Raw genomic sequence first — 14,129 nt, forward strand, 5'->3', positions numbered from 1 at the left:
TTGACACCAAAATCACGTCGAGAAAGCAATCAAACAGGACAGAGAAGACCAGATCCACCATTTTGACACGTTGCCGAGTGCTCAACAAATTGAACTCGCCGTGGAAGTGCGACTAGTTCCCAGTTCACGTTCCGAGCACACACCAAAATCTGCCAAACTGCCATTCAACGGAGAAGGAGGGAAAAAGATACCAATGGCTCCTCAGGTACGCGATGCATCAATTCTACTGCACTTTGCCAGTATCCATGGGTGCGGTGGTTGTTGGAAGCGCCCTTCATTGGTTTGGGCGGTGCTCCTTTTGGCGATAATGTGTTTAGCAGACGTTGAAGCAATCACCAAAAGTCGTCACGACTTGAATTCCAAATACATATTAATGCATGTATTCTAAACAAACAAATGTTCTCACAAAACCATTCCAACTTACATAGGGCTTTGCATCACACACATCATCTGCGAGTGACTCTTCTCCAAGAATCACTAGATCCGCTTCAAAACGGTCTTCCTCCGTATCAAAATCCATATCGCCGCGTAACGGAGTCATAAATGTTGCCCTGAACGGTCATGCCACCATCAATACCTCCCACACAATCATCAAACATCATCGAAGCCCAACAACAAGTGACTCGGAAAACGACCTTTTAGCAAGAGGACCCAAATCTGCTCCTGTATCTGGTCCTAGCTCTCCCACAAGGACAAAATTGCCTAAAAAACAGCACTTCAAGCCGAGATTAAGCAGGCTGGATCGAGAAACGCTGGAAGCTGAAAACAACCCCATGGTACGATAGACATGTTTGCTGAAATGTATCTATTGTCTATCCAATCACTTATATACCTTTCTACCTCTGAACAGCGTGGGTTCTTTGTTCTATTTTGGATGTCATGCTTCTTTTATGGCACCACTACTATGTGGAAGTCGTGGTCTGAGAAGGGTGTCCCTGTGGGATTCCAATTTGCCAGACTCATATCTAGAGATGGAATAGGATTGGCATTGTCCGATTTCGCAATGGTCTTGTCGTGCTTTACTGTCGTCGGAATTCAGAAACTCATAGTCACATTTAAACTACCTCGTGGTGCTGGACTGCTATTACAACATATATGGGACTCATTCTTTTTGGGATTTGCTGTTAGCTGGGTGTTCTATAAAGATTGGCCTTGGGTAAGGCGTTGATACGTTCCTCGTGAATGGGTTTTTGCTTGTTTGTAGAGATCGGTCGCTGTCAAACTTGACTGCCAAATTCAAGCCCAAGATTGCCCAAATACGAGAGTATCATCATTCAAATCATTGACTCCGTTTGCATAGGTTCAATCCGGCTTCTTCGTCTTGCATGCCATCACAATGCTCATGAAAATGCGTACGTTATAATCGTATACAGCTCGTTTTGGCACGCCAACTTACATTTGAAACGTTTTTAGATTCGTATTTGGACTATAATCGAGAATTGGCATACAAGACCAGCCTCGTCGAGAAGCTCTCCCAAGAACACGATACCCTGACAGGAGACTCCAAAAAGAGGTTGGAAGGAGTCGATGTCTCAACGCGTCTAGAGCAGATTCAACGACAACTTGGAGAATTGGATTTTGAATTGAGTAAAGGTGCTACATACCCTCATAATGTCACTGTAGCCAACTTTGTGGATTATATGTTGATTCCTACTTTGGTGTATGAACTGGAGTATCCACGAACTTTGAGGTATGGGCTGACTCGTGCAATCATATGTTCTTGCTCCGTTTCAGTTTTTTTTTGTTTGTTGAGGACGACAAGAACTTATGATCTATCTCATCATCTAAAAGGGTTCGACCACTCTATGTCCTGGAGAAGAGTCTAGCTACTCTCGGTACCTTCTCGCTTCTATACATTGTGAGTCAACAAATTCGATACCCTTCGTGCTGTTTTTGTTCTCATGCACCCTCGTTCTAGACCGTGGAACACTATGTAAACCCAGTATTGGATCGAATGCCATATTTATCGCTTTCAGATACACTCATTCAACTGCTGTTACCATTCATGGTCTGTTACCTGTTAATATTCTACATCATCTTGTGAGTATCCGATGGCAAGCATGTTTTTCTTTTTTTTGTTGACTTTCTGTGCGAACATGAGATCTGACATTGACTCTCTTTAGTGAATGCATATGCAACGCATTTGCAGAGTTGACTCAATTCGCTGATCGTGATTTCTATCAAGACTGGTGGAATTCGACCACATTTGATGAATTTGCTAGGAAATGGAATCATCCTGTAAGCATGCCTCTGTATTCATACCGTTTTCTTTTGTCGCTCTGACACCTTGCATCAACACTGACTTCATAACAAAAACCATAGGTCCATGAATTCCTCCTCCGTCATGTCTACCTGGAGTCAATCCAAACATACAAGCTATCCAAAAACTCTGCTACCTTCCTCACCTTCTTGATGTCATCTTGTCTTCATGAATTGGTGTTGGTGGTAGTTGGCAAACGGATTCGAATGTATCTGTTTGTCTTGCAGATGCTACAAATCCCATTGATTTATATTGGACGTATACCGGCTATTCGACGACAGAAATTACTTGGGAATATCTTGTTCTGGGTGTCAATGTTTTTGGGTGAGTAAAACAAAAGGCAAAGTGGTCATGTCAGGGAACAGTAACGATACTGTTTGGAGACAGGGATGAATATTGTGAAAGAGAGGAAAGAGCCGTTGTCGATGATGATAACGATGTCCCCAATCGAGGAGCTTTGAATCGTGCACATTCGCAACAGATGACTAACTGACTAACACTACACCTTGTCACGCTAGGGCCGCCGTTACTTGCCTGTGCTTATTGCCACGAGCATTTCCACTGATACTTCCAACACCTTTTTAAGTTCACAAATGAACAAACAAAAATCTATTAAAGACAAATGATTCCTACGTCACATTGTAAACCCTGTATCTTGAATTTTGTAGAAAAGAGAAATCCAAATGGCCCATACATCAATTACAGTCGTCGTTGGTAGTATCTAGAAGCGATGTATGCGCATGGGTGGTCTGATTCATGTCTTGGAAGTGTGGGATGGAAAATGACAAAGCATTGAGACCTTGAAGTGTTGCCAAGGGATGCGAAGTCGCCCTCGGCAACACTTCAGACGACATATCCACGCTCTTCAGTGACTGGATCTATCATAATTTAGTTCAAACACACAGCTTACATCGAATACCAGGTGAAGGTCAGAGGTCAGTCACCCACCTTTTCTTTAAATTGACACGACGAGCCACCAAGTCCGATGGACGAGAATCAAGAGATAATATTCCATGACTCCAATGCAATTAAAATTCGATTTTTTCATCCCTTGCTTGATCCCTTTTGAGCTTGAATTGGTGTGTTGTGGTTTGCGAAAAATGTTGTTTTTTGGAGAGATGGATTTTGAAATGGCTTTCAGTCTTCAGTCTCGAACTGTTGTGCCTCACCAAATTTTTTTGGTTTAACACACAATAGTTCGATCCTATGGCTATTTAAAAATCCATGTTATAAGAGATTCGTCGTTGTTTGGCTCTTGCATCGTTTGATTTGGCACCTCGATCGAGCGTAAAACAAAAAACAAGGGTTGTATTAAATGTGTCTATTTCAAGCCTTCTACGATAACATATCAACAAGAAGTAGATACAGACGTTCTAAAACATTGTATGGCGCATCCATTTAGGATCCTTTCAAATCCAAAAACGACGGGATTCCACCCCAAATTCGGATTTTGGAAAGCAGCTCTCTTTTCTTGTTGAAGCGAATTTGCAAGTCTTGCTGCCTTACCAAGAGCTAATGCAAGAGGGCACATCAATAGTTGCCAACATATTCGCTAGATATCCAACAAACTCCTCTACTCCACAAGCCAAACCATCCGTATCCATTGATTTAACTGATTTAAACAAAACAACAAAGGAAATGACTAAATCTGGACCAAAGGAACTCACAGAGGCTGCTAGAAAGGTGTCGTGTCGTGATTTCGTGTATTTTTGTCTTGATTGAGATCTTTAAACAGTCGTATTTTCTATTTGCAACATGTCAAACCTCTATACATTGCGCTGTTTTAGAGCTTGGATGCACTTTCAAGAGCTCCCCTATTCACAACTTTGACCAAGGCAGAGTTTAGAAAGAGATTTAATGAAGCTTCGCCTGAATTTGTCTATACTGATGACTATTTGCGTGAAGCCAAAAACTTGAAATTGACGAAATCAATCCAATTGCTCAATACACATGTACACTTTTGATTTTTTTGTATGAAGGATTTTTTCTGATTTTTCTATTCATATATTATAGCATTCTGAAGAAGCTGGTCAAAAAATCTCGACCTTTTTGTCTTTCATCTTGCCCAATTTACAATTTGCAACAAAGGAGGCAAATGAGTAAGTAAATGTTATGTTTTTCTTTATATTTCGCTAATAGCCCAATTCATTGACATTAGAGGCGCTACTCCAGACTCTGATTTGCGAACTGGAATGAAGGTTTGGCCATCCTTTGTTTTTTTCTAAGCGAAGATTATATATTGTGAAGTGTGATCTACGATGTTATATATAATGGGCCTGATTTTTTAACAATCATGACGTAATTCCCAAACCTAAAACCCCACCTCCATTTTTCAAACTCAGATGACTGCATTCTCTGTCTGCTCTCTAGTGTTGAAGATGCCAAAATGTGGAACGCATGAATGTATCATGAATCCCGGTGAATCTCATGTTGTTTTGCACTTTTGTGCATACTGTCATGAGAAAGTATGCAAGCTCCTTGGATGGGATTCTACGGAACGCGCTGCTAGATTGGCTGCCTTCTTCGAAGAGAATGGTTTGACGGAAGATGCTGCTTGGGAGGCTAAAATGTTCAAATATCTCAGTGGTATCGTGTTACTTTGCTATTACGTCATTTTTCACATGCTTTCACGTGTCAGTATGTGTTTTTTTGATTTTCGCTGACTTTTTATATTTATATTGTTTAAGACAAGGTCCAAACTCCAGAAAAGCGACGACGCTCTAAAATGGCTCGAAACGTTGCTCCGGCTGAGGTTTTGCCTAAACCCAAAAAAAGGCGTCAGACTCAAGAGGCTCCTGAATCATCTGCTGATGAAGCTGAAGAGTAAGTGCAAATGGTTTCTTCGCTTTTTTTACTGTTTTTTTCCTTTTTCCCATCACTTACACCTATTTTTTGTTTTATTCATAGAACTAGGTCAGTGACAGAAAGCAGCTTGGCTGGTCCTTCTTCTGCTCCTGCTCAGGGAGCGCCCATGTCTCCTGCCAGAACCAAGCCAAAGGGTCGCAAAACTGCTGCTAAACCTCCAATCTCCAAGACCTCATCGTCAAAGGATCTAATGGCTGATGAACCTGCCTCTGGTTCAACTGCTATGGACTTGGACGGCAATGATGATCGTTGTGCCAGTGCCACAGATGCCATTCGCCAAACACCTCGTGCTTCTTCTGCTCCGGTTTCTGCCGAACCCCAGTCTCGTGATATCAAGTATCGTGATGAAGTAAGCTGGCGTTGTTTGTTTGCGGTGTGTTTGGTAAACAAATCTGACGTTTTATATTGGTTGAAATAGATTTTGGCCTACATCAATGCCAACTCTCGCGGTGAAGCCGTCAACTGGAGAGTCCTCCACCACTTGCTCGCTGGAGCTGCTTCATCCGTAGCAACCTTTGATCTTGCTGACTCGGATGATTTGAGTGAAACTGAAATGTTGGCAGATGCTAAACGTCATCTTATGCGTAAAGACAAACAGTAAATCATAAAATGTTCTACTTTACAACATAATAGCGTATCGTACATATTAGCAAAGATACATCAAATGTTTAAAGAGCCTATGCAATAAAACTGAGCTGTAAAATGATTCAAAGCAAATATTTCAGGTTTTATGATACGGAAATGAGTTCGGATTGTGGTTTCTGCGATGTGCAGAGACATTGACGTAATGGTGTAATGTCGAGGTGTGTGTCAGAGGCAGGCAAAGAGGCATCCCTCCCATATTCGCGGTGAATGAGCGACCGCCGTCTTCAATTTTCTTGAGTTGAAAGAAACAATTAAAAATCAAGAAAAATAAATCAAAAAGTCATATTTATCAGCGTTTTGCTTATTAAATGTAGTTAAGCTGCACCTACCATCATGTTTCTGTGGTGTTTGCCCGACAAATTGGCCAACCCCTTTTTTGGGTCGTGTATTTAGCTTTTTACGGGATTGGAATTGATTTTAAACTATATGATGCTGTGTTTTTTGGATGATAGAGGATCATACTGTAACATGTGTATTGTTTGTCATAAAACAACACACTGAAAACCTTCAGTCTAATCCGTACAAAGCTTGCCAAGATTCGTGTTAGAAAAGGATTCTTCTTTTTTGTATGCAGAAGAAGGTGGTGATCCTGATTCTTTGCGATCGACTATGCGAAAAAGTTTATTTAGTGAGTAGTATGTTACTGTGCTTTAAAAATAGCTGTGATACTTTCTCAGACATTCGTGGTCAGACACTAGTGCAGGGGATGAGCTCAATGACTGCCTGCAATCATTTTTCTATATATTAGACTGTGCAGTACTTACTTTGCGTGACTGAGGATTCAGTGTTAAGAAGTGCGTCTACCACAGCTTGCTTGTTCCGTTTCTCAACTTTATCAACAGCGATCATAGCGCTAAATCAAATATTTACGTATGAGCATGACATGTTTGAATATGAAAGTGCATTTCATATTGCTACCTCAAGCAGAATTCAGCATCGAGTTAAGGCAGAGTTTTTGAGTTAGCTGGAAAACATTGCAGAACACTGATTTAAGGGCAGGTACACTCTGCTCCCTGGGTCTGCTCTCAAGTAAAACTAAAAGGCGAATATCTACGTGATTTGAAATGAACTTTACGTGTTTAACCTTCCGTAGATCGGTATTCCAGCCTTCTCAAGGCATTGGACGTGATTAGTCTCGAGGTCTCCTATTACGAACATTGAAATTACCATTTGCGTTGTATTCGTGACGACAACGAGAAGGATAAACGCATTGAACTTTCGCGTAGAATCACTCGTTTGGCCTGTCACTTTCGACAGCAGCAGCAATCACAAAGTCAAAGATGTAAGCTGGCAATAAAAAGCGAGAATAACGAATTCAAGACTGAATTGGTAAGAGGGCTCGAAACGTTTGATTACTTAGCTTTACTGTACTTGTGACTGCACTACTCTTAAGAGTTCATTCATATATTAACCGTGCATGGCATACTTTATGAGATTTTCCGGCAACCTGTCTGGTATTTCCACACCTCTTAGTCTTTCATCAATGAGAAACATTCCTAGAAGGGTGCTAGAATTTGAACACGTATACAACAGACTAAATTGAAATGGGCGAAACATACCAATGCAGAATTCTTCTTTTGTCAACGCTCCGTCTTCATCCACGTCAGCTAATACCCTAAAAGAAATACCGTTCGATGAGTTCATCAAAGTTCTGAGTATATTGAATGTTCTCATACCATATCTGTCCAAGTGTTGGAGGGTCGAGGCCAGAACGCATCCAGATTGTCCGTACTTCATCACCACTGAGAATGGCTTCATTATTAGCATCATATCGTTGAAACACATCCTCATATCTTGTTTTGGCATCGTCTGGAATGTCGTCTGCACTGTTCGATGTTGTGTTCCCTGCTGCTACTGTTGATTGGCGTACTCCACTCTTGAGTTCGGCTGGTTTTACAGGCCTTGAAGGAGGTGGTGCTGGCTTTTCCTTCTTGACTGGTTGATGATTGGGTGCAGGAGTTGATGTAGAAGTGGTGTTGCTGTTATTATGTGTGTCGCTGTTGTTACTGCTGTTGCTATTATTGAATGATTGTGTGGCAGATGATGATACGACTGTAAATGTAGCACTGGATGGCGATGTGATTGATTTGGATTTACTACTGATGTTGCTGGTTGATAGAGCTGCTGGAGCACTGACTGAAGAAAAGGTTGTCTTCTTCAATGGCATTCCTCCAAAAATGACACTACTATTAACACTATTATAACTGCTGTTGGCATTAGCAGCTGCTTCAAAGGCTTTAGCAGCTGCAGCAACAGATTTAGGTCCTGACGTTTCTATAACACCCGATTCAGGCTCTGGTTCTGCAACCACATTTCTTGGAGGTGTACTAGGAGGTTGAGCCAACAAGTTGGATTGTAGCATTGGTGGCCTACGTGGTAATGCTGGACTACCGCCCGCAGACACTGATCTACTCGTCAATGACGAGGCTGAAGTTGAATGAGACAATGTTGGGCCTCCTACAACTCCAAATTTGGCAACGTTGGTGGCTACCGATGATGTAGAACTGCTACTAGACCCACTAAATGATCTTGAAGGCTGAGCAGCAGCTCCTGTCGTACCACCAAAACTGGCAGCTATACTATTTACTGTTCCAACGTTTGATGGGGCTCGTGAAGCTGCAGTCTTTTCACGAGCCATAACTGCTAATGTAGTTGACTTTTCCATAAGAGCTTGTCTAGTAGCCATTGCATCGATTTTGGGTTTGCGAGGAGCAAAAGCGTTTCGTGTCCAGTCCGGTATTTCAGATTTTATCGGTTCTTTCGTCAGATTATAGGCTCCAGGAAGCGTTGGACCTGCTGCTGGACCCTTAACAATCAGGCTCGACATCTATAAATTAGATTTTGCAAATAAGTTTGGCTTCAATGGCCAAAAAACGAGGAACTGCTGGTTGAGGTTTACAGGTCGAGCAGCATCGACAGGCTGCAGTTTAGCAGAGAGAAGATTCGGTCCAGGCAGTCCTTCCACTCCTTGCACTCTAGTCGCTCCACGAGCCGGTATATTCACGTGTTGTTCCTAAATGACAAACATTGTCAAACACCCAGTTTCGAAACAAGTATTTGATTTCTTCACATACAACTGGATCTTCCTCAAATCGGACGTAGTTCCCTGGGAAGACACCGAATACAGATGTGCCTTCCACTCTTCCTTTGTACCATCCTTGGTCTTCAGCTTCGGAAACTACAAATCCAAATGTTAAAATGTTGATTTTTGAGCTTGACAAACAGAGAATGCGACATACCATCTATGATTGTCTGTCCACTAGAGAAAGTAAGCTCTGTTGGATCATCACCCACACAATCGTAGACTGCAATCGCCCTCATTCTATGGCCGTCGAATTGGAATGCACAACCGAGGAAGCTTCAACAGACGTGATGGCGCGTATGGATATGCGATGCGGCAGCCTATCTAGGGAACTGCTTGGCCGACACTTCTGCCCTTGTCCTGCAAATTTGGTGCTCGAAAAAAGACGAGAGAATGTATTGGTCACCGCATGCAACTAGGCTCTATATATACAACGTGTATAATTTACAAAATATGAATGATTTACAATTTCTCGACATTGGCAGTCAATTGGCAGTAGATTTGTCGCGTCTGAATCGATTTATCAGGGTTGATGGTATCAGTTCGACGTGTTCTCTTTGTTGATTCATGTACTTGACGCTGTATCCTGTAATCATGGCATACACGTCCTGTAGTACTCCTATAAAGAGTCCGCATCCACCTGATATCAGTACAGCTGAACGTAGGTATGAATGTGTAAACCCATCTACAAGGAAGAATCTCAGATCATCACAGCTCATAAAGCCCTCGATCATCCATCAATCCATCAGGGCTGCAACGGCTTACGAGAAAAGGAAAATCCGGCTCCAGTCAATACTCCACTAGCAGTTGTACACATCCAGCTTTCACCACCAGTCACATATTTCTCCAAAACTTGCTCCGACACTGTGAATGCAGCAGCAATCAATCCAAATTTCAGCCCATTACGTGCACCTCCTAGAGTACCACTATATATAGCTTCATAATTCTTATACTTGTGATACATGTACCATCCCTTTGTTGTTTTTGGTTGTCGATGTGCATTTTCAGCTAGGAATTGTAGCCCTCTCTGCCGTCCAGACAAGTAGAATCCAGATACAAATCCTGTTATGAAGCCAGCAGTAGTGATTTGAGACAACCAAAGTTCGTTAGGATGTAGTCTGGCAAAAGCTTCTGTCCTCAATGTTGCAACTGGATGTGCTGTATATGCGAGGATGTTCAATGCTGACTCGACAAGAGATCTCGACTTTTCTACAGGCTCATCACGATCGTATGGCATCCTTGATGACCGATTGCACTGTAATCGGATTACTTCACCTCTACAAAAAATTTTCAAAAATGACGTTGAGGCAGCAGCAGTCAACTCAAGAACGAACGCGAGAGGAGACTTCGGAAACAAATTTTGGTCGAGATCTAGTCGATAAAAGACAGAGGACACCGTGTCCAGCGTTTTAAACCGTGCAAAGATCAAAGCAAAACAATTCGCGTCCAAGGCTAAAAACATGCAACACAACACAGTTTAAATTACTGAATTGAAGTTAAACAAGGGGTCTAAAGACACATTAAAAAGTACACAAAAAGTCTCACAAAGATCAACAAGATGTTGAATCACGTTGAACGACGCTTGAAGCAGAACTTCAAACCAGCTTTGTACGAGTCAAAGAAACAGTGGTACGAGTAAAATCTTGACCTGGAGGCAGCTCAATATCAAAACTAGAGCAAAACTGGTAAGATTTAAGAGTCCTTAAACTTTTAACAGAAAACCGATGAGCAATCACCCTATCACAGAGCATGAAACTGCAGTCTTACATCAAAGTATATAAGTAGATATTGAAAACTGACTTTATAGCCTTAAACCTCATCCACGGTTTGTCTATATGGAGCCTTTTAATACCATCATGAAGGTTTCATTTCATGAGTGCATCGGTTGACAAGACGAGGCTTGAAACGAAAAAAAAAGGCCGTAATAGTATCCAGTCAAGAAGAAAGTGGTCCTGACGAGGTTTTGGCATTCGACCAGTTCAACGTCGAAACTAAGAACGGTAAGAAAGAATTCGTCTAGCAATGTGCAATGCATTCAAACTCACCGTTGCAAGAGCAAGGCAACAGTACGACTCTCACTACTTGCAAGTCGTTGACCAATCCAATTTCCAATTCCATTCCCAAAAAGCAAATAACTACGAGACACAGGGATAAAGCCGTTTTCACATTCGGATTTTGTCAATATTCTGGAGTGCGATGAAGAGCATCAATGTTTATACTGATGATCTGACCAGGATTGACTTCATAGCCACTGCTCCTTCAGTGATGTTGTCCCATTCTGGAGAGAGTGAGGTGCACATGGAACAGAATGAAACGGTCTTCCAAAATCATGACATTTGTGTCAGTTCGACAGAAGTAACATACCTCAGAGCCATCATTGAGGTGAATCCTTTCTAAAACACCAACAACCAATCTTGCAATCTTTCCATTTTTGGCCAGGCGGCAGCAGATATTCGTGAGTAGCTTGACGATGCACATTGTCAACGGACATAAAACACGAATGCAAAATGTAACATAGTCCGACTATCCCAGTTCTTTCAAGGCATTCTTCTTGTATATTGTGACATTTGCGGCAGCGTTACAACAAATGGTATGTATAGTCACTCAAAATTCGTTGGTTGGGACGGCGTGTCAAGTAAAAAGCAGCTAGAGCAGTTCCAACAACTGCGATGACTGCAAAAGTGGTTAAAGTCCTGTTCATCGTGTTTTTACTCGACATTGTTATGGTTCTTGACTTGATTCTTATATTGCTTCATACTATCGTCCTTGGGATGAATTGCAAAGAAACTTGTATAGAAAGTGAAAAAGTTCAGTGTACGTCAGAAGGCAAGATCAGGAACTGTCAAACGGTTGACACCTTCGATGAGCTGAAATGACGATTCAGCGTTTGTTTGCATGCTGTACCGAAGAACATGAGAATGGGAGGAGAGAGCCCCGGTATAAAGTCCAGATTTGATTACAGTCATGAAGCCTGCAGTTGTTCGTTTACATAGCCATGTTTCATTGGGATGTATCTGAGCGAAACCTTCCATCACTTAAAAGGCTCAAACTAGAAGGGATGTCAATTTAAACTGGCTCATCAGAGTACATGGCATTGTTGATGGACGATTGCTTGAATTCTGATAGGTCTTGGTTACTTGTGTGATTTTGTTGAACCGATGGGTTCTTGCCGCAACAGAGACTGCTACTGCCCATTACAATGACGCTACAGAGAGAGCTGAAACGCGTTGATGTATACCTGAAGTCCAACGACACGAATTCCAGTTCTGTAAACCGTTCAATGATCTAAACGAAACAGTTCGTGTCGAAGAAATGCAACACACAAGCGATTCTCCCAAGCAAACCTGTGTGTATTGCAAACGTATAATGATATGCTACTACTTAAACTAAGATCTTTTGTATGTTCCAAACCATCCAATGGTGTTACTACTCTTTTTGGTGGGTGAGGGCGATTTAGACCCTATAGATATAATGCCACTGCCATTGTTCCATGATGAGGATGACCTATCAGTAGCTCCATGTACCCTATCAGTAGCTCGTAGCCTTTGCAGATCAACAGCAGATGGGTTCTTCAGCCTTTGCAGGTTGGGTGCAGACTTTGTCCTTCGTTCCAAGACTGCATCGTCTTCGATGTTACTATTCCTGAGACGATCTGGCCGAGCATTACTCATAGATGATGATGTTGATGATGAAGATGATGACAGACGCGATAATGATTCAGACATGGGATCCTGTCCAGACCTAACAATCAAGTCGAATTCTCGATCAACTCGATCTATTTCCTTCCAAGCCTTTTGCTGCTTTACTGGGTGATTAAAGGATTTGGTATCTTCGGATAGCGTTTGTAGACGTTGAAGTAATAATTTACGTTGTGTTCGCGAGAGGATGGTAGCAGCAGCTGAAGTTCCGGATGAGACACATAGCGTGGGCTCGGCCTTATTTATAACACTATTTTTGTTGTTACTGATCGTGGTTGTCGTAGCAGCAACAGCTGGAAGAGATGCCTGCAGCCCTTCGTCACTTGAAGCCTTTTGAGCTTCTACTTGAGAGACACTACCATTGACAGTTATTACTGGATCCTCGGTTGGAGATACAGAGAAGAAGGGTTTTGCCTTTCTGGGTATTAAATTACTACTATTACTATTGGTGGTTGTGGTGGTATTATTGGTGGTTCTGGTGGAGGTGGTTTGCTGTGCCATTACTTGCGGGGTCTTATCGGACTTTGCGACTTGATTCTGCATGGCAATCTTGGCAGCAGCAGCTACTAGTCGTGGATCCAAAGGGGCGTGAATGACAGGGGAAGTGCCAGTCGATACACTCGATCCACCAGGTTGAGTTGATCTCCATTGTTGGATTAACTGTTGCTGTTGTTGTTGTAATTGAGGATGGTGCTGTAGATGCTTCAAGTTATTAGCACTATGATGCCTCCTCTGCTGTTGTTGTTGTTGCTGTTGGCCTGCTGTTGGTCTGGCATGATTATTATATTTGGTGTGTTGTGAGGGGTAAGCATGTGACGACACTTCATCGTCGGATTCCGAGTCGCTCGAGTCAGACGAAGATTCAATACGTATGGGATGGTTTTGCATGCTCTTTGCGGCTCCAATTATGGGCAATGGCCTCGATTGATCGATTGACATGTGAATTTCATCATCGGCTGACTTTTCCACATTTCGACGTGGAGTGTCGTAGATGAAAGTGGCCTTTGGCATCCTGATGGGTTGATGGAGTGTTTGCGGTTGCATTACTAGAGCCATCACTGAAGACTTTTTGGGGTTCTATGCATCGAACGACGGGTGAGCAAAAGTCCCTCCGCTGAAAGTCGGAGGAAGAAGGAAGCAATAGGGAGCAGGTGGTAGTGTACATACCTTTCAGCCTTCCTTTTAGACGAAGCTATATTGCTACAAGAGGTTTCTCTCCCACTAATAAATAATGTTCAAGATGCATGTGTTGTGTGTGATCGCCTGACGTTCACTTTCACATGCCATCATGGGTAAAGTGATCACACGGTCCAGCACACGGTGAATCAAAAGCAGGTGGACTTAAAAGCCGCAAAGTATAGCATCTTGCTTAGGAATTGAGTAATAAAGGTCCTACTTTTGCGTCGCAAAGTCGCAGAGTTCACAAGTTCACGCGAAATTGTCCACCATCACCAAGAACTTTTGATTAAAGTTTTCAATTTTTTTCTGGGCATCGTTAGTCTACAAGTGTGACAAGTGTTGTATCATGCAAGATCGATCCATGCCTACTATATACACTGCACCAAGAAACGTGCTTCTA

The 14,129-nt window shown here is 42.3% G+C and overlaps 3 protein-coding genes across 3 annotated transcripts; 1 reads left to right on the top strand and 2 right to left on the bottom strand.

Moving 5' to 3' along the window:
• Positions 1-193: 193 nt before the first annotated feature.
• Positions 194-2,592, top strand: SmJEL517_g00683 (uncharacterized protein; the record flags this gene model as incomplete). Its single annotated transcript, XM_031166612.1, has 9 exons — positions 194-205; positions 429-776; positions 851-1,156; positions 1,301-1,352; positions 1,414-1,690; positions 1,792-1,858; positions 1,919-2,040; positions 2,124-2,238; positions 2,323-2,592. 9 exons carry the CDS (start codon positions 194-196, stop codon positions 2,590-2,592), a joined length of 1,569 nt encoding a protein of 522 aa, XP_031027342.1.
• Positions 2,593-7,177: 4,585 nt separating this feature from the next.
• SmJEL517_g00684 (uncharacterized protein) lies at positions 7,178-9,091 on the bottom strand (the record flags this gene model as incomplete). The annotated part of the gene is made up of 6 exons (XM_031166613.1): positions 7,178-7,266; positions 7,330-7,385; positions 7,447-8,597; positions 8,670-8,783; positions 8,845-8,948; positions 9,010-9,091. 6 exons carry the CDS (start codon positions 9,089-9,091, stop codon positions 7,178-7,180), a joined length of 1,596 nt encoding a protein of 531 aa, XP_031027345.1.
• A 246-nt stretch (positions 9,092-9,337) lies between these two features.
• On the bottom strand, positions 9,338-10,089 carry SmJEL517_g00685 (uncharacterized protein; the record flags this gene model as incomplete). The annotated part of the gene is made up of 2 exons (XM_031166614.1): positions 9,338-9,537; positions 9,618-10,089. The coding sequence occupies 2 exons, from the start codon at positions 10,087-10,089 to the stop codon at positions 9,338-9,340; spliced, it is 672 nt and encodes a 223-aa protein (XP_031027344.1).
• Positions 10,090-14,129: the final 4,040 nt, after the last annotated feature.

The sequence above is a fragment of the Synchytrium microbalum genome (genome assembly GCF_006535985.1).
Source record: "Synchytrium microbalum strain JEL517 chromosome Unknown SmJEL517_scf0002, whole genome shotgun sequence".
NCBI classification, from domain to species: domain Eukaryota; kingdom Fungi; phylum Chytridiomycota; class Chytridiomycetes; order Synchytriales; family Synchytriaceae; genus Synchytrium; species Synchytrium microbalum.